We start from the raw sequence: 21217 nt of genomic DNA on the forward strand, positions 1-21217 counted from the left end.
GTGGAGAGATGGCAAATCTTAAGATTGTTCTACTCAGAAGAACACACAGTGGTGTCAAGAAAACAACCTCTCCCTCTCCCGCAAAAACATAGGAACTGGTTGTGGATTACAGGAGGCATGGAGATGGGTTAACCCCTATTGACATCAATGGATCTGGAGTAGAGAGAAACATAGAAGAAACACACAGGGTAAACAGCTTTAAGTTCCTTGGCATCCACATTGCTGAGGACCTCACATGGTTTGTACACACCAGCTGTGTGGTGAAAAAGGCACAACAGTGCCTCTTTCACCTCAGACAGTTGAGGAAGTTTAGTATGGGCCCCCACATCCTAAGAACTTCCTACAGGGGCACAAGTGCGAGCATCCTGACTGGCTGCGGTACTGCTTGGTGTGGGAACTGTACTTCCCTCAATTGCAGCACTCTGCAGAGAGTGGTGCAGACAGTCTAGCGCATCTGTAGTTGTAAACTTCCCATGATTCAGGACATTTATAAGGACAGGTGTGTAAAAGGGTCCGTAGGATCATTGGGGTCCTGAGTCACCCCAACCACAATCTATTCCAGCTGCTACCATCCGGCAAGCAGTACCGCAGCATAAAAGCCAGGACCAACAGGCTCTGGGACAGTTTCTTCCACCAGGCCATCAGACAGATTAATTCACGCTGATTTGAATGTACTCTATATTACATTGCTGCTCTATTTATTATAAATTACTATGCACATTGCATAGATGGAGACATGATATAAAGATTTTTACTCCTCATGTATGTGAAGGATGTAAGAATTAAAGTCAATTCAATTCAAAACATGTAAGTGACTCAATGATAGTTACAGAAATTATGCATCTGAAAAAAAAAACAAAATTCAGGTAAACTTGTCAGACAGATCATCTACTAACATGGAGGGGCTCATTTTGAAATTGCAAGAGAAAAAAAGGGTTTACAGAAGGTCTGTAATTGCACAGTAGCAGTGAATAGGTGGTATAAGATGTAGAGTCCAGGCCTGGAAGTTTTGTTGTGGCTATATGACACATTAAATCAGCATTGTAAGGTGGACCAGCACCTGTTTTGTAGGGATCCGTGACAGCAATGTTCTATTGTGCACTAGACCCAAGTAAATGCAAATAAATCAGCTTTCTGGGCAGCACAGCTGAGTTGCAGATTGTGCAATTACCTCACAGCTCCAGTGACCCGGGTTTGATTCTGACCTCTGGTGCTGTCTGTGTGAAATCTGCACATGGACGTCCCCCAAATTCTTGGTGGGTATGTTATAAGGAATTACAATTCCTAACTGTGAAAAAATGGACAAAGGCCTTTCCTTCTCTAGTGCTGTTCATGTTAAGGGAAATCAGCATGTAAGTGCCTTGATGATAGTTGCAAACAATTGAGAGCATACTATGTGATGATAGGTCACAGCTATGTGTTGAGAATGGCTAACACCGAGGAAGGGTCAACATCATGGGGTGGGGACAGTAGGGAAAAGACACTCAGAGTGATAGTATGGAGAGCTGGATAAAGGAATTACATGTAGGTTGGGGAAAGTAAAGGATGGAAGTGCTCAGAACCACCAAAGACACACAATCTGGGGACATATACCAGAATCAGCTCTGAGAAGATTGATACTTCAAAATCACTGGCAGCATTTCTGGTAAAAGGATCTCACAGAATTATGTTAAAGAATATCAAAGGAACATTTTCTAGGAATCTTGGACAATGATTAATGTTCTTTAATCAACACTTAGAGCTAAGTAGAATACCTGGGCGATATCATACGCTGCCTGTGAAGTTTGCTACACATACTAACTGGCTGCTGCATTTTCCATATTATAGCACAAAATTAAAAATGGACCATTTAACCACCAAAGTTGTTTTGCCATTTAATGAGATCATGCAAGGTTCCAATTAGAAGGAATGATTTCTGAAAATATTTTATTTAAAAACTGAGTGCATTCTATCTGGTCCTAGGGTAGTTGTAAAGTCTTAAGACATAAAATTTTATGTCAATGTTACTTCACTGACATTAACTTAGCATATCTCTGTGCCCAATTCATTATTAATTTCTAATGCTTTGTTTTTGTAATATAATTATAAAAGCTTAAATTATTTTGATATCGATTGTAGTTTCTTTTATTCTTACTCCCTTTCATGTGCATTTTACTGTAATCTTTTGTTGTTCATTGAGTCTTTCCCATTCATCCGATTTAATCGTAATTTCTGCCTCTCTTTTGATGTTGTTCTTTATCTCTTGGTCTTTAGCCCTTTTTATATAATGCAAAGTTCTTTCATTTTAGAAATATGAAATGGCTCTGTACACTAAAATCATTTTTGAATAGCTCCCACTACCCTGCTTCAAGATCTGCTCAGTTTGCCACGGATGAGCTCATCACACGGAAGTCAATCCCATTTAATGGATGAATGTTCATGCCTATTTCATTTTCCTCATTTCAACCATTGCACTATAATTATAACATTATGACCTCTATTAGCTAAATGTTTATGCAGACTGGACAAACCAAATTAGCAGTCTGGAGGATGAAATCATGTGTTGTGAAAGTGTTGATTTTCTAAATCAGCACTGCTGAAAAAACAACAAGTGCTTTTTAAATCAAGCACACCATCCTGGGAAAGTGTTTAGTGATGATTTGGTAGTGAAAGGGCCTTAAGGGAACTATAGTCATACCTTTATACAATTTTATTTAAAAATTTAAAGTGTGTTGGTTCAATGTGAAGCTAAAATATGAATAAAACAAACTACAAAAGTGTTTTCTGATATGAAGTTATCAACCTAAATTATTACCTCCCTCCTCAGCACCTCCAATATTCTGTTTTTATTACAAAGGTACATGATACAAGTTTTCTGTGTAAAACTGGGAAACTACATTAAAGTGAATGCTCATAAACAGGCAATAGTTAACTCCTAAACTATGCATTAATTCTTTAAAAGTAATCCCTTTAAGGCAGGAATGAAATTCAAAAGAAGGTCCAGTCCTGGCCATCAAGAGATGTTAAATTATTAGGTCAAAGGGAAAGGATTAAGACTTTGTCAAAAAAGTATTAAGCCTAAGGATTTGGAACTTTTCAGATTCAGAAAATATGAACCAAGGCAATGTTAAGGAAAATCTGAATGAGACAAGAAATATATAAACAGATTATAAAAATTTTTATGGATTACAAAAAGTAACAACAAATTTTCAGTGGATCGTCTACAGGCTGAAAGAAATATTAAATTAGTGCAAAGGGCTCAGATGGAGAGAAATTTGTAAAGTGCATGTTAAGAGGATTTTCTTAAACAGTCTGTTGATAGTCCTAATAGGACTGATGTTAATTCTTAGGCGATTACAGGCAAGTGATTGAATTGTCTGTGGAGAAACCCTTTGGGAACAGTAACCACAGTTCAGTAAGCTTCAAGATAGCCACAGAGAAAGACAAATTCAGTTCTCAAATTAGGGCCCTAAAATTTTAATGTCTAAAAAAGCCTGGGAGATGCAGATGGGGAGCAACAGGTAGAGGAGAAACCAACATCTGATTAAGTGGGAGGCACTTAAAGAAAAATATAAAAATATGTACTGGAGCACCAGGGTGAATGAGTCCCCAAGGCCTGATGGGATTTCTCCTAGGATTATAAGGAAAGCAAGGAAGGTGATTGCTGTAGCTCTGATGAAGATAGTTGCACTTTTACTAGCTACACATGAAATACCAGAAGACTGGAGGATAGGTAACATCATCCCTTTGTTCAAAAAGGGCAGATTGAAGAAGCCTCAATATTGTAGGCTAGTGAGCTTTATATCAGCAGTAGAAAACTTAGAGGAGATTCAGAGGTCAGGATTTATGTTTACTTGGAAAGACAGGAACTAAACAGGTGTCAACATGGTTTTGTGAAAGGGAGATCATGCTTCATGTATTTGATCCTTTTTTTAAAAAAAAGGACAACAAAGAAAATTGATGTAGGAAGAACAGCAGACCTAGTTTACAAGGACTTTAGTAAGCGTTTTGAAAAGGTTCAACATGGTAAGCTGATCCAGAATGTTAAGACACAAGTGATCTAAGGTGAACCTTATTAATCAAAATTAGAATGCGTAGTTTTGGGTGTAATATACAACCATGGGTTGTATGGTAGAGCTTTTTGGCTGGATGACTGACCAGTGGGATGCTGCATGAATCAGTGCGTCAAGTGGTTAACTGAGAGGATCAAATGCAATATGTTGAAGATACAAAACATGGATGGCATTGTAATAGGGGATACAGAGAGATTCAGAGGATAAAAACACAACTTAGATGAAGGGGCAAGGAAATGGTTGATGATATATGATGTGCAAAAAAAGGTTTTCTACTGTGGTACAAAGATTAGGTTTTTTTTTACATGTTATGAGATTAAATGGTGTTGATGCTCAGATGGAACTGGGTATTCTTGTATACATACACACTGAAAGTTATAAACAGGTTCAGCAAGCAATGTGGAAAATAAAATAGAAAAATATGGTAACCTTTCACATGAGGATTTGTGTACAGCAGTAGACATCTTATTTCAAAGATACAAAGCCCTGATTAGACTACATTTAGAATATTATTCAAAGAGCTGGCAAAAACATCTAAGGAAGAACATGTAAGTAACAAAGGGTGTGCAGTAAACTTTCCCCAAAACAACTTGAGAGATAGAAATCTATTGTAGAGATAATTAAACAGAGCTGTGCTTAGAAGAATTAGTAGTGAACTCATTGAAAAGCTTACAAGACCATAAAACATAGGAGCAGAATTAGGCCATTTGACCCATTAAGTTTGCTTCGCCATTCAATCATGGCTGATTCTTTTCTCCCCTCCTCAGCCCCATTCTCCAGCCTTCTCCCCGTAACCTTTGATGCCAAGTCCAGACTAGATGCAGAGTTAATGTTTCCCTTTGATGTGAAGCACTGTGGGCTCCCCGAGGCTGTACTTATCAATCAAGTTTAAGGCAAGAGGGGAAATACTTAAAGGAGGTCTGAGGAACACATTTTTCCCCCACAGAATTTGGTGGATATATGTAAGCTGCCAACAGAGGTGGTAATCACAGGTACATGAACAGGAAAGGAATAGAATATGGGCCCAATGCAAGAAATGGTATTGGCTTTGAAAGGCAATTCTTTTGGCATGGAAAGGTTAGTCCAAAGGGCCTACTTCTATGCTATACAGATTTACATTTTTGTGTTAGATGTGCCCACTAAAACAGTAGTGGAAAAATATTCATACTATATCCTGGCAGAACTATAAAGCAGCTAGCTGCTCAATGACTCTTTTCCTGAGGATGATTCAAGAGAGAACCACATGGAGGATAAATGTACTAAATGAACCAGGGGATATAAACACCCAGGAATATCTGGAGTAGAGCATAAGGAGCAAAGCTTAGCAAAAAGCAAATAAAAAGAGCATTGTAAAGGATAAATGTGAAAACCTTCTTTGAATGTTTTTTTTAAAGCAGTAATTATAGAATCCTAGCCTTGCACAGTAAAATAGATAAAAATAGTACATGACAGAATTGCACAATATCTAAAAAGGGAAAAAGTCAAGCAAAGTTGTTTTAGATGTTGAGCAATATACTGAATATTTCAACATTCACTGCTTTACCATAATCATCTTTGACGCCTAGTTTGAAAATTTAGCTTAAAGTATGGATTTTTTATATGTAATGCAATTTACACTGAAGCAGGGAGCAGTTAAAACTGTTTCTTTTCAGATTTGTGTAGGCAAGTTGATCCAATAGAGAGATGATCTATCGTGGCTTCTTTCTGAAATCACCACCATTTCAGCCAGTCTCCAGTTAACTCCATTCATTTCACATGATATAAAGCAGCAGCTGACAGCACTGGATACAGTAGCTACAAGACCAAACAACCTCTCAGCTGGGGTACTGAAGGTCTACATTCCAGAATTAGCTGCACCTCTTGCCAAGCTCTTCCAGTACAGTTATGCCACTGGCAAATAGGACAAATACTATCAAGTTCCTGTTCAATCAGTTCACTCTCAATCATTGGCAAAATGGCAGTTATATCAATAAACCACTCGCCAGTGCTCAATTTGGATTTCACTTGGCCCATTCAGCTCCAGACATTATCATGGCTTTGGCACAAATATGGACAAGAATCTGAAATCTAGAGGTGGGGAAAGAGTTACAAGGCAGAATTTGAATATACTTTGTATCAGGAAGTGCTTGTAAAAGTGAACTCACCTGGAATCAAAAGAAAAATAATCCCAAGGGTAGAATCATACCTCACACAAAAGGTAGGCAACTGCAGTTATTGTAGGTCAATATCCTACCTCCAAAACATTACAGATGGAGTTCCTCCAGAACAGCTTCTTAGGTCCAACCATCTTCAGCTGCTATATCAATGGATTTTATTTCACCTTAAATTACAAGTGGTGATATTTAATAATATTCAGTTTGCTTTGCAACATTCAGGACATGAAACTACTCACGGCTTGCCAAGTAACATTCAAACCACGAAAACATCAAGCAATGGCTGTCCGAAGAAGAGAGTCTACCCCTGCACCTTTGGCATTCAATCTCATTACCAATGCTAGGTCCACCAGGATCGATATCTAGGGTATTAATACTGATCAGAAATTCAACTAGGTCACGTTTATTGTGTCTGCAAAATAGAAACTGGATATATGCTGTTAAATAACTCATCTCCTGACCCTACCAAGAATCTACTTCCAGCATACTTCAGGAATACATTGGAATATTCTCCACTTATACAGATTAATGAAGTTCCAAATATTATTAAAAAGCTTGACACTACCCAGGGCAAATTGCTCTGACTGTTAGGCACACCATCAACCATTCTCTTCGCAACTAGCACATAATGGCCACAGTGCGTACCATCTACAAAATGCACTGTAGTTACTGGTCCACACTCCAACCACAGTATCTCTCAAATCTGTGACTTCCACCATTAAGAAACACAAGTATAGCAGATCCATTGAAACACTACCATCTGCAGTTTTCCCTTCATATCATGCACCATACTGCCTTGCCTTGGAAATGGATCACCACTCCATCATTATTGATTTGTTTAAAATGCCTGGACAACAGAGGCAACAGAACGGTGCAGTTATTGCAGCTGCTGTCTTATAGCTTCAATGATCCATATTCAATCCCACATTTGGAGCTTGCACGTTCCTTCAATGTCTGTATGATCTCTTCCTATACCCCAAAGATGCGTGGATCAATAGATCAAATGATTGTCTCTTTTGCTGATAGAATCTGGGGGAGGGTGGTGGTGATAGATATGTTGGGAATGAAGTAGCCTTAGAATAAATAGTTGCCTGATGGTCAGCATTGACTCAGTGGGCAGAAGGACCAATTTCTGTGTTGTATATTCAATACAAAGGACAGCAGCACAGTGGTAGCATCTTCAACAGAAAACCAACAACCTTTCAAGAAGGTAAGTCACTACTACCTCCTCAGCACCAATTAGGCACAGACTATCTTTGCTACCCTTGCCAGATCCTGAAAACTGAGCAGGTAAAGCTGGATGGTTGTGGGGCCAGAGGCTGCAGATAGAAGGACAACTAAAATGTGCATTTTATTTAGAAGTGACATGCCAATAGAAAATGGCTGGTTTACTTTTCTATTTTAACAACGAAATGTAGATCATGATTGCAGCAGAAGGAATACACTTAAAATGTATTAGTCCAAGAGCGATCTTTAAAATATACAATTTGCTACCAATATAAAAATGTAACTGAGAAATATTAAATTCAACTACACAGCAAACAGACGTTGCAAAGATTCTGACATCGAAGCTGATAAGATGGGGAGTTTATTATCAGAGGGCAGAGTCTCAAAATATAAGGACATTCATTTAGAACAGAGATAAGGAGAAATTTCTTTTGCCGGAGGATGATGAATCTATGGAATTCATTGCCATAGATGGCTGTGGAAGCCACGTCATTGCCATATTTAAAGCAGTGGTTGAAAGGTTCTCGATTAGTAAGGCCATCAAAGGTTACTGGAAGAAGGCAGGGTAACAAGGCCGAATGGCCTAATACTGCTCCAATATTCTATGGTCTGGTTACTAGATTTGCTATTGGTTCAACTTGTTTAAATTCCCACTGGGTACTCTGAAGGATAACCCCTGGGTTAAAGAATGTACAAATTGGTAGATTAACTTTGTCTTGGAAATACCCCTAGTTATATTTTTGAATATTCTAGCTGGAATTCTAATTGATGACAGTAAAGCTTTCCTTTAGACAAAGGCATTTAACTTGAAGTATACAATCAGACATATTATGTAAAGGAAACATAACAATACAGTATTCAGTAATACTCCTATTGTCATATATTATTTAATGGATCAGAAAGGTTACACACACACAATAGTCAAGGCCATCAGTCTGTTTCAAGTACTGACCAAAGAATTTTCAACAATTACTTAATGTTAGCTTAAATATTAACAGAGGACAACTCAAATCTAAAAATATGTTTTTCATTTCCTTTCTTTTTCAATCTGAAATGTTTTCATAGGATAAAATATTGGAAGGCATATCATGAACTTGGAAGCCATATCTAGGAAAAAGCAATTCCATGCCCAACAAATATGCTTTTTCCTTACAAAGTTTCATTGTGGGGAGGGCATGATTATTACATGTGTATTCTCAGCTAGAGATCAAAGCATTTTGATCAAAATAAACAGAATGCTGAGAGAACTCAGCAGGTCGAACAGCATCTGTGGAAACATGCATTTAAAAAAAAATTCGCAGTTTCCGAATCTTCAGTCTCATTTGTCTTCAAACAATTATGATAATTGAATCCCATCTGGAAAATACCCCTGTGCAAAATGGGAAAATTCACAAGCAACATGTTGGGGAGGTGATGGGTATTTGATAAGCTCCCATGGAAGAAATTGGGGCATAATTATTATTGCACATTGGTAAATTATTATTGTGTGTATCATTGTTCTGTACTTTATTATTAGTTAAGTCTACACACTGCTAAGTGTGTTTTTAAATATTGCTGCTGTAATGAAAGAATTTCCCACTCAGGATCAATAAAGTACTTAATATTATTAAGAAAAAGGCATGGGAAAGAGATAGAAATGCAGTTCATCGTTCAGTTTTCCTATAGATCAGACACTACTTGATCTGCAATGAATGAATTTTGGTTAATGTTCTATGTAGATTTCTGCAAGAATGCCAGGAGTCAATGTCAACTGGCAAACAGATTATAAACACAAACATAAAATGAGAGAAATACAGATTTAGTTCAAAGATGTCAGACTGGCTTAGAACTAATTACTGCAACAGTTACATGAAAAGATAAAATGCTTTGGTGGATAAAATACCAGAAAAAGTCTTAAAATATTAATTCTTTGGTATTTATTAAATGTGTTAATTTAAATCAAAATATTTAGAAATTATTGAGTTTTAAGTAGGTTGGCAAAAATAAGTTAGCTAAATGCAAATCTAACATGGACTGCTAAAAATTCTGGTCAGGTTTCCATGCAGCACGAGAAAGAATGGGAGAAAGTGATTAATGATGACCTGCACGACAATTATCTCCAAAATGAAGCTTCTACTCATCAGATGAAACATGTGAATAATTGAACCATTCACATGGTTAATCTAAATTGCAATTAAGATTCTGCTTCGATGCTCATTGGATCTCCCTTTAAGTTATCAATGTACAACAGCATATTAGTAACAAGAAATACACAAAATATAATTCAATAATTACAAAAGATACAGTTAATGTCACATATCAATTTTCTTCTAATATAATCCATTTTTTCATTTGTCTTAAATTTTATTTAAAAATCCTAAATCCAGATCAGATTGCACATTAGTCAGATTTTTGCTTCACATATCTATATCTCTGTGATGATCAATATAATACTGTTGTACCATATCTTCAAAATAAAACAATAGGGATTGGCACATGGAAAGAATAATTGATTACCGGTAAATATATTCAGGAAATGAGCAGCACAAGGGTTGTCAAGAGTTATACAAAATGGGGAGAAACAAAATAGATCTCAGAAATTGAGTAGGTATGAGTAGCATCTATATATATTTGAAATGATTTCACTGGAGCAGATTAACATCAATTAATATTCAAGAGATATTTTAAACATTGAAGGCATCTGATAAGCCAAATGACTCTTCTTTTGTTAACAAGAATGAGAATTAGTCATTAACTTATCACCAAGAAGGCAGCAGAGATCTTAGGAGAAATTTTATGGATGTACAGTTATAAAGAGCACAATTGCTTTACCACAGTGAGTGGCTGACAATTTTTAAGGGGAAATACAATTATTATAACATTGAAAAAATAGCCAAATAAACTCATCTCGAGCTTCCAGCCGGGTAAAGGTATTAATTTTAACCAGCATTTCGATAACAAACTCTGCGACCTTCATCAGGGATAATGACTGAGCTTTCCTAGTCCAGTGGTATTCATACTTCCATCATCTGTCCCTCCTGATTGGAGGAGAGTTAACCAATCAGGTTTCTGCTGTGCCATCTTGTTTACAATCACATTTCAGTTCTTAGAACTAGCTCTTCACCTTTGTTAAAATTCTTTTTCTCTAGTTTTATTTTAATGGTTTTGTGGTGAACTACATATACCTGTCTGGACATGCCCCCTGCTGACTGCTCCTGTGGCTCCTCCCACAGATCCCTGTATAAAGGTGATCAAGGCCTGAGCCCAGCCTCTCAGTCTCCAGGATGTAGTATGGTGGTCACTCACTGCTTGTTCCTTCTTCCAGTCAATAAAAGCCGATATCTCGCCTTTACGTCTCAGAGTGAGTTATTGATGGTGCATCAGGTTTCCATCACCAGGAGATCCCAAAAGCCACTGGTGCGGCACAGTAATTTTGTGCTAAGAGTATCCTATGGCCATTGCGAATGCAATGTTCTGTTACCACCAACTTCTCCAGTAACTCGAATGGATACAGCTCCTGTGCTCCTTCATGCGGACTCCACTGTGCACCCCGTCTGGCTGATACACATTGTTCCACATTCACAAGGAATCCTGTAAATGCCAGCCATCCTGAATCCCAGGTCACCTTTGACCCATATAAGCTGTGATTTGAGCGTCCTTATGGGTTTGTGGATGGTATTAATCTGGTATTTCCTCTAGAAATAAAACTACAGGGAAAAAAATTTCACAAAGATGAAGTAAGAACAAAGTAAGAACTAGAATTCAACTGTAAACAAGGTGGGACAGTGGAAACCTGATTGGATGAGGATGAACCAGTCACTCGGGGGGGGGGGGGGGGAGTATAAATACCATCAGACTAAACGTGCCTAGACATGAAGATGGCAGAGTTTGTCATTGAGACATCAGTTAAAATCAATACCTGTACCTGGCTGGAAGCCAAAGGAGTGTTTATTTGTCATATATGCTGGGAAAGCATTAGATCCTTTTTCATTAAAATAGTAGGTTAAAAAAAACCTAGAATGAAACATGAAGTCAAAGGGCCTGCATTTTTAAAATGTAAGATGTCACTATCATAGTTCCCTACTAATACAATTTTTCAATATTTAATAATTTCTACAGTTAACTTCATGAAAACTTCTAAATGGTGTTTTAAGCAAACAAAGAAAAAGATGACTATTGTTCATTTACATTAATTAACAGCAAGGAATATTTGTTGCAGCAACTATTGGAATTGTTTACAAGACCTGCAACTTAAGGTGTAATATGCTGATTTCTAACTTTCAGACAGCCATTCCTTTTGAAAAGAAGGGCTGATTTAGTTGAACCCACAGGAGCTGCTGCCCACATTGGACCCATGGGTTCCCATAGCCATACATCCTCTGCTAGCTGAAAGTAACCTGAACCCAACTGATAAAGCACTTGTTGCACAATGTCAGCAAATTACTTGGATAGGCTGGAGAAGCCTCAACCATTAAATTCTAGAACACTATAGAAACAGAAGCATAGCAATTACCCCCCTCCCCTGCCCCACAATGCCTGATCCAACATTCAGGAGAATCATGGCTGACCTTTCACTTTCTTTTCCAAACTATCCCATATTTTTTGTTGCCCTGAATATCAAGAATCCCATCAACTTCAGTTTTGAACGTACAACCAGAGCAATCATGGTGTTCCTCTTGGGTGGAGAATTGTTAATGTTTTACTACTTTCTGGGTAAATAAGTTAACAAGTTCAAGTTATCTTGGTTCTGGAGACTGGATGCTCCAGGTTGTCTTTTGCTCTATGACAATCTGAAGAAAAGTACACGGAGGAACACTCCATATATAACCCGATTAAACTCTTTGACTCCACCAGTTAAGAGAGGCCATGCAACATTTAGGTAAAGGCTGAACTTGATAAATTATTCATCACTGCTTTGTAACATGCAGTCCATGACTCCATCTAATGGTGCTAAAACAGACCAGAGTATCTTCTGTCTAATCTTTAATCACATCAACCTCCACCTTTTAAAAACATTTTAATATTTTATAACAATTAGATTATTCAAGTGGCACAATGAATTGAAATATTCAGTAACAAATACAGGAATTTCTACCGAGGAAATAAATTCCGCCACTACCTTATTAAAAACAGCCTAGTAACAAAATAAAAGTGAATTATGTACATTTTGTATTTAACTAACTTGAAATTTCTATGGTTAGATTTTAACAGTTTAAAAAAATGTAGAGATCATTTTGTATGTTCTATAAATAAAATATTTCACTACTGAATCTATTATCATATGCTGTTATTGAAAGACAAGTTTCATAAAGATAGTGGACCAGGTAACTCAGGAAATAAAGGTGTAAACTGTAAAGTTGGAAGTAAATAGGGCTGATTCCGGAATTGCTGTTGCTATATGATTATTGTGTTTGATGCTTTATCACATCTGTCTCTGACTCATGCAGTGAGGTGCCAAGCATGGATATGACGAGCTTCTGCAGTCCTGAAGTAGACCACTGCATTGTTGAAGAAAATCTAACCCTTTGTCTCAACTTCCTTATTATTCAAGTCACACTGTGATTTTGACACGAGGGTCAGTACAAAGCTTTATTTATCTATTGTGCCTCGTGAGGAAATGATGTATGCTAAGCAAATAAGCAAAATGAACCAAGGAAAGAGTCAGAAAGACTAGTGTTTTGTTTTCATTTTGTTTTTGTCATCATGTTCCAAACCACCGAAACTGTTTATATTAAACACAATTGGATGTTAAATAATTCAAATAATCTGAACTTCTGATGAAATAAAGTTGCTTACAGTGGCACATATGGATTACTTACCCCAAAAAGCTAGAAAATGCATACTTATAAAATGCTTGTAGAAAATAAATTTAAAAAGGTATTTTCTGAAAGTTCTGCTACTATTCAGCAGAATTAATTTCTATTGAATTGAATTGACTTTATTACTTAAATCTTTCAAATACATGAGGAGTAAAAAGCTTTATGTTACGTCTCCATTCAAATGTGCAATTATAGTAATTTATAACAAAATATAATGTACATCAGGATAGCCAATATAACATAGAAATACAGTAGTGTCAGCATGAATTAAACAGTCTCATGGCCTGGTGGAAGAAGCTGTTCCAGAGCCAGTTGGTCCTGACTTTTATGCTGGGGACCATTTCCTGTATGGCAGCCAGTCAGGATGCTCTCAATTGTGCTCCTATAGAAAGTTCTTAGAATTTGGGGGGGGGGGGGGGGCATACCAAACTTCTTCAACTGTCTGAGTTGTAAGAGGTGCTGTTGTGCCTTTTTCACCACAAAGCCAGTATGTACAGACCACGTGAGATCCTTGATGATGTTTATGCTAAGGAACTTAAAGCTGTTCACTCTCTCAACCCCAGACCCATTGATGTCCATAGGGCTGAACCTGTCTCCATTCCTCCTGTAGTCCACAATCAGCTCCTTTGTTCTTGCAATATTGAGGGAGAGGTTGTTTTCTTGACACCAATGTGTCAGGGTGATGATTTCTTCTCTGTAAACTGTCACATTATTATTTGAGATTAGGCAATTCAGTGTAGTGTCATCAGCAAATTTAATTAGCAGATTGGATCTGTGGGTGGCAACACAGTCATGTGTATACAAAGAGTAAAGCCCTGAGGGGCACCTGTGTTGAGGGTCAGAGGGGCAGAGGTGAGGGAGTCCGCTCTTACTTCATTATTCATTGTTTCTGCTAATTATTCCTCAAATGAAGCACAATTTCATTAAAAAAACAGCAGCTAACTGAACAAAACAAATTAGAGATGGTAAAAATGTATGTGTCGGTTTAGGTCTAATTAGAGACTAAAATGTATGTGTCAGATTAGGTTTCTGCTAATAGTTTCTTCCGGTGTTGATAGCTATTGCTATTTTGACCATTTATGTATGCTAAGGAGCATCTAACAGGAGTGAGGTTTTGCTTATTGCATCGGATTCCGCCTTCTCTTTTGGTATTAGCACAGCCACCTTGGTTAAAAAGCATTTGAAGTTCAGCAGATGCATTTCTTATGATACCCACCTCAGGCTCTCGGACCATACTTTATTTCTCTTCTACATTATTTTCAATGAATGATGTAAGAGGAAGAAGATTAAAGTTCTAACATATTTTGTCACCTTTGACCTCCTAACAATTCCCCCACTTCTGTGGGAGTTATCAAGACAGCCACATAATTTTAGATAGTTCATCACCTGATCAAATATCCAGCCATCATCATGTGCAGTGTTGTATGATGCAGCTGATCATGGTATCACGACCATAAAACCATAAGACACAGGAGCAGAATTAGGTCGTTTGGCCCATCCAGTCTGCTCCACCATTTCATCGTGACTGATCTATTTTTCCTCTCAGTCCCAATCTAGTGACTTCTCCCCATATCCCTTCATGCCCTGACCAATCAAGAATCTATCAATCTCTGCCTTAAATACACATACAGACTTGGCCTCCACAGCTGCCTGTGGTAACAAGTTCCATAGATTCACCACTCTCTGGCTAAAGAAATTCCTCCTCATCTTCATTCTAAAAGGAAGCCCCTCTATTCTGTGGCTGTGTCCCACCATAGGAAACATCCTGTCCATATACACTCTATCACCATTCCACAGGTTTCAATGAGGTTGCCCCTCATTCTTTTGAATACCAGTGAACACAAGCCCAGAGCCATTAGATGCTGTTTATATGACAAGCCATTCAATCCTGGAACCACATGATTGCCCTCGGCAAATTTTTCTACAGAAGTGGCTTGCCATTGCCTACTTCTGGGCCGTATCTTTACAAGACAGATGAGCCCAGCCATTATCAATACTCTTCAGTAATTGTCTACCTGGCGTCAGTCGTCGCATAACCAGGACTTGTGACGTGCACTGGCTGCTCATACAATCATTCAACATCCACCACCTGCTCCCATGGCTTCATGTGGCCCTGATCAGCATGGGGGGTGGGGCCGAAGCAGGTGCTACTCCTCGCCAAGGGTGACCCACAAGCTAGTGGAGGGAAGGAGTGCCTTACTCCTCCTTTGGTAGAGATGCATCTCACTCCGCCACCCAATCCAACCATATTTTAAATCTAAGCTGATAAATTGCCCAGTTTGATATCACAACTTGGAAAAAAAAAGTTTCATGGAGGAAAAGAGATTTGGCAAGAAAACTTAATTATTTTAGAGTGATGTTGTACAATACTGAGCAGCTTAGTATTTTTCATTTCAATTGCTTCTTCAAAACAACATTCCTTATCTTTGTTTATCGCAAGAAAAGTATTCACCACAGAATTAATTTTTGATAATAGTGGATTCTTTTGGACTTCAAATATCCACATCTACTGTTACAGCAATATTATCCATGTACTGACTTCTGAAGGCAATAATTGTTAGCTAGCAAAAGGTGGGAGTAGAATGGGCAATTGTTGATACAACTAATGATGTTTTTTTGCTGTACAGTAACAGCATCACATGCTCAGATGATTGTTAATTCTAAGTAAATAAACTTATAATTTAGAATGAACAATTGTTGAAGAAATTCATTTCACTACTCACAGTAAACACTTGAAAACACTGGGATATTGCACCCTGCATTTCTAGTGCAAAACTGACATTTTCATGTGATATTTTGATTATCATGCATGTCTCTTCCACTTTTTATGATGCTATCATGCAATGAAATACATCTATTGCACTTTTCATTGAGAGTTTACTTTGAGAGATATCAAACACTTGGGGTAAAAGTCACAGTTTGTTTGGACAGATGGGGCATAGTTTTATTTTGAACTTAGGGTAATGATCATACAATGTAGCTAAAAAAGAGACTTCTGAACAATATTAATGAACATGAAAGTCAAGGTGGGGAAGCTGAAATTTATTTTATTTATTTAGAGATACAGAGCGGAATAGACCCTTCCAGGCCACTGAGCTGCACTGTGCAGTAACCCACCGATTAAACCTAGCCTAATCACAGGACAAATTACAATGACCAATTAACCTACCAACCACCAGGATGTCTTTGGACTGTGGTAGGAAACCACAACACCCAGGGGAAGCCCATGCACCCAAGGGAAGAATTTCTTACTGAGGATGCTGGAACGATCTCTAATGCCCCAAGATGTAATAGCATTGTGCTAACTGCTATGCTACAGGACGCCCCGGAGTTCAGTGTCGTGAAAGTACGTTAAAATGATCTTGCATGGTAGAAGAGGGAAATTAAAATTATCAAAAGGCTAGGAGATTTGGAAGGAGGAGAATTTATATTTCAGGACTAGAAGAGAATGTGGTGGCACAGATGATAGTTGTACCAGAAGAAACAACACACTGGACCATGGTTACACCTTCATCAAGGGTCCTTACCACACTACTCCACGTCTACACTTTGGAAAGTCTGATCACCTGGCTGTACTCCCTGAGTATAGGCAGAGACTGAACACTGCAGCACCAGTAGTGAGGACCAAGAAGGTATGGACAAGGGAAGCACAGAAGCACTAATAGAACTGCTTTGAATTGGGGGACTGGACTGCATTCAAGAATTCATCTTTGAATCTGGATGAGTATGCTGCTGTTGTTACAGACTTCATTAAAACCTATGTGGATGAGTGTGTGCCTACAAAGACTTGCTGTACATTCCCAAACCAAAAGCCGTGGACGAACCAGAAGGTTCATCCTCTGTTGAGGGCTAGATCTATGACATTCCAGTCTGGTGACCCAGATCTTGCAGAGGGCTATTTCGAGGGTGAAGAAACACTTCCAATTGAGGTTGGAGGTGACACTGGATGCATGTTAACTCTAGCAGGGTTTGCAGGACATTACTTCCTACAAAATGAAACCCAATAGCATGAATGGTAGCAATGCTTCACTACCAGACGAACTCAACGCCTTCTATGCCCACTTTGAAAGGGAGAATATAACTACAGCTGTGAAGATCCCTGCTGCACCCAGTCACCCTGCGATCCCTGACTCGGAGGTCAATGTCAGGCTGTCTTTCAGGATCGTGAATCTTCACAAGGCAGAAGGCACTGATGGAGTACCTGGTAAGGTTCTAAAAATTTCTGCCAACTGAATGGTGGGAATATTCAAGGACATTTTCAACCTTTCACTACTATGGTTGGAAGTTCCCACCTGCTTCAAAAGGGCAACAATTAACTAGTGCCCAAGAAGAGTAGTGTGAGCTGCCTTAATGACTATCATCCAGAAGCACTCACATCTACGACAATGAAATGCTTTGGGAGGTTTGTCATGGCTAGAATCAACTCCTGCCTCAGTAAGGACCTGGACCCACTGGAATTTGCCTATTGTCAGAATAGGTCTAAGGCAGATGCAATCTCAATGGCTCTTCACACAACCCTAGATCACCCTGACAATACAAATACCTATGTCAGGATGCTGTTCATTGACTATAGCTCAGTGTTTAACACCATCATTCCCAATAAGCTCCAGAACCTGGGCCTCTGTGCCTCCCTCTGCAATTGGATCCTCAACTTCCTAACCAGAAAACCACAATCTGTGTGGATTGGTAATAATATCTTCTTCTTGCTGATGATCAATAATGGCACACCCCAGGAATGTGTGCTCTTCTCCCTCTATGCTCATGACTGTGGCTAGATATAGCTCAAATGCCAACTTTAAATTTGCTGATGCTACAACCATTGTTGGGAATCTCAGACGGAGATGAGAGGGCGTGCATGAGAGAGATATACCAGCTAGTTGAGTGGTGTCACAGTAACAACCTTATATTCAATGTCAGTAAGACAAAGAGCTGATTATAGACTTCAGGAAGGGTAAGACGAGGGAACAGGAACCAATCCTTATAGAGGGATCAGAAGTGCAGTGAGTGTGCAACTTCAAGTTCCTGGGTGTCAAGTCCTCTGAGGATCTAACCTGGTCCCAACATATCGATGCAGCTATAAATAAAGAAGGCAAGACAATGACTAAACTTCTTTAAGTTTAAGGAGGGATATACCATGGAGAGCATTCTGACAGGCTGTATCATTGGTATGGTGTGGGGGAAGGCACTACTGCACAGGATTGAAAGAAGCTACAGAAAGTTGTAAAATTAGTCAGCTCCATCTTGACCACTAGTCTCCGTAGTATCCAAGACACCTTCAAGAGGCAGTGCCTCAGAATGTTGCTAAGTATGACACAATATTGGGCAAAGATAGAAAGCATGTGAACCAACAACTACAATACTCAAGCATTCCTTAAATATCAGAAAGCTACACTTTCATAACACATGGTATAATTTTAATATGAATCTTGATCTATAATACATTAAATTCTCCAAAGTCTTATGTTTATTTCATTATTTCACACTTTCTTAATCGCCACATCTCCAATACATGGACTTCATCAAGCTGACCTCCGATATTATTCTAAGGTGCCATAGTTCATATCAGCTAGTTGTACGTGCAACCACACACAAAGCTCTACGGACTAAATAAAAGTACAGAAAGGATAAGCAGAGTGGCATTGTCAGGAGTAGGCCAGTGGCAAGAGTAGAGGCAACAAGCATTGGCTCAAAAGAGGCTTCGGCTCAGAGGAGGCATTGGCTCTGTGTAAAGCATCTGTTAAGATTTCCTTTTTATCTTTTCTTTCTTCTCTTACTGTACCATTTAGTTGACTGTGGTGTGTTCTTTGGTCAGGAGGTTGGAGTCTTGGGAGACCCAGAGTCTCCCAGGGAATTTCATCTGCGTGAAGTGCAACTGGCTACAGCTCCTTGAAGACCGTGTTAGGGATCTGGAGCAGCAACTGGATGACCTTCAGAGAGCGAGGGTATAATTGATCAACATTATAGGGAAGTAGTCACCCTGAAGCTGCAAGAGCCGAGTAGCTGGGTGACCATCAGAAGAAATGGAAATAGTCAGTTGGAGCAGAACACCCTTGTCGCCATTCCCCTCAAAAACAAGTGTACCGCTTTGGATACTTTTGTGGGGGATGATCTCCTGGGCGAATGCCATAGTGACCGGGTTACAGACTTTGAGCATGGGTCCGTGGTGCAGAAGGGAAAGAGAGATAAGAAGACAATAGTAGTGATAGGGGACTCAATAACAAGGAGAATAGACAGGAGATTCTGTGGACGTGAATGGGACACCCGGATGGTATGGTGCTTCCTGGGTGCCATGGTCAGGGATGTCTCAGATCACATCCACAACATTTTGGAGAGGGAGGGGGAACAGCCAGATGTCTTGGTACATATTGGAACCAATGACATAGGAAGGGAAAATAATGAGGTCCTGAAAAGAGCATTTAGAGAGCTAGGTAGAAAGCTGAGAAGCAGGACTCCCAGGTCGTAATTTCTGGATTGCTGTCTGTGCCACAAGCCAGTGAGGGTAGAAACAGGATGATTTGGCAGATAAATGCGTGGCTGAGAAGCTGATGCAGGGGGCAGAACTTCAGGTTCTTGGAACACTGGGATCTCTTCTGGTGGAGGTATGACCTGTTCAAAAGTGACGGGTTGCACCTGAACCCAAGGGGGACCAATATTCTTGCGGGCAGGCTTATTAGAGCTATTGGTGAGGGTTTAAACTAACTTAGCAGGGAGGTGGGAACCAGAGTGAAGGTACTCAGGATAGGATGAATGGTAAAAAAGTAAAGATAGCGTGCAGTCAGATTGTCAGGAAAGGCAGGCAGGTGATGGGATTCAGTTGCACTCATCATTAGTGATGCAGAATCAATAAGGATAGCGGATACGGTACTCAAAGTGTAGTATAAGAAATAAGGTGAATAATCTTGTTGCAATAATACAGATTGCTAGGTATGATGTTGTGGCCATCACTGAATTGTGGCTGAAGGATGGTTGTAGTTGGGAGCTGAATGTCCAAGGTTACACGTTATATCGGAGGGAAAGGAAGGTAGGCAGAGGGGATAGGGGATAGGGGTACTGGTAAAGAATGGCATCAAATCAGTAGAAAAATGTGACATAGGATTGGAAAATGTTGAATCCTTGTGGATTGAGTTAAGAAACTGCAAGGGTAAAAGGACGTTGATGGCAGTTATATACAGGCTTCCCAACAGTGGCTGGGAGGTGAACCACAGGTTACAACAGGAAATAGAAAAGGCGTGTCAAAAGGGCAATGTTCTGGTAGTCATGGGAGATTTTAACATGCAGGTCAATTGGGAAAATCAGGTTGGTAATGAATCTCAAGAGAGTGAGTTTGTTAAATGCCTAAGAGATAGCTTTTTAGAGCAGTTTGTTTTTGACCCTACTAGGGGACCAGCTATACTGGATTGGGTGTTATGTAATGAACCAAAGACGATTAGGGAGCTTAAGGTAAAAGGAACCAGTGATCACAAAATGATAATGTTCAACTTGAAATCTGATAGAGAGAAAGTAAAGTCTGATGTAGCAGTACTTCAATGGGGCATGGAAAATTTCAGTGGTATGAGAGAGGAGCTGGCAGGAATGTCAGCAGACCAGCAATGGCATGCATTTCTGGGAAAAATTAGGCAGGAGAAATAATAATGGGGGACAAGGCTGATGAACTAAATGAGAATTTTGCATCTGTCTTCACTGTGGAAGACCCTAGGAGTATGCCTAACATTGTAGTATGTGTAGGAAGAGAAGTGGGTACAGTTACTGTTACACGAGGGAAGGTGCTCAAAAAGCTGAAAGACCCAAAGGTACAGAAGTCACCTTCTCAAAGGGGTTCTGAAAAAGGTAGCGTTAGAGATTGTGGTGGCATTAGAAATGATATTTCAAAAATCATTGAACTCTGGCATGGTGCCGGAGGACTGGAGAATTGCAAATGTCACTCCACACTTTAAGAAAGGAAGAAGGCAGCAGAAAGGAAATTATAGACCAGTTAGCCTGACCTCAG

At 39.2% G+C, this 21217-nt stretch overlaps 1 protein-coding gene across 6 annotated transcripts in view; it reads right to left on the minus strand.

Moving 5' to 3' along the window:
- The window catches only part of nme7 (NME/NM23 family member 7), a 161149-nt gene that overhangs the window by 14487 nt on the left and 125445 nt on the right, over nt 1-21217 (minus strand). Inside the window, exon 10 of one of the 6 annotated variants that reach the window (XM_059968317.1) lies at nt 8312-11118. The exons of the other annotated variants lie outside the window; for them this stretch is intronic. Coding sequence (XP_059824300.1) covers nt 11107-11118 — 12 coding nt within the window. The 3' untranslated portion in view covers nt 8312-11106. Of the gene's footprint in view, nt 1-8311; nt 11119-21217 lie in introns of those variants that run through there. 6 annotated transcript variants of the gene reach the window in all.

The sequence above is a fragment of the Hypanus sabinus genome, chromosome 4 (assembly GCF_030144855.1).
Source record: "Hypanus sabinus isolate sHypSab1 chromosome 4, sHypSab1.hap1, whole genome shotgun sequence".
Taxonomy (NCBI): domain Eukaryota; kingdom Metazoa; phylum Chordata; class Chondrichthyes; order Myliobatiformes; family Dasyatidae; genus Hypanus; species Hypanus sabinus.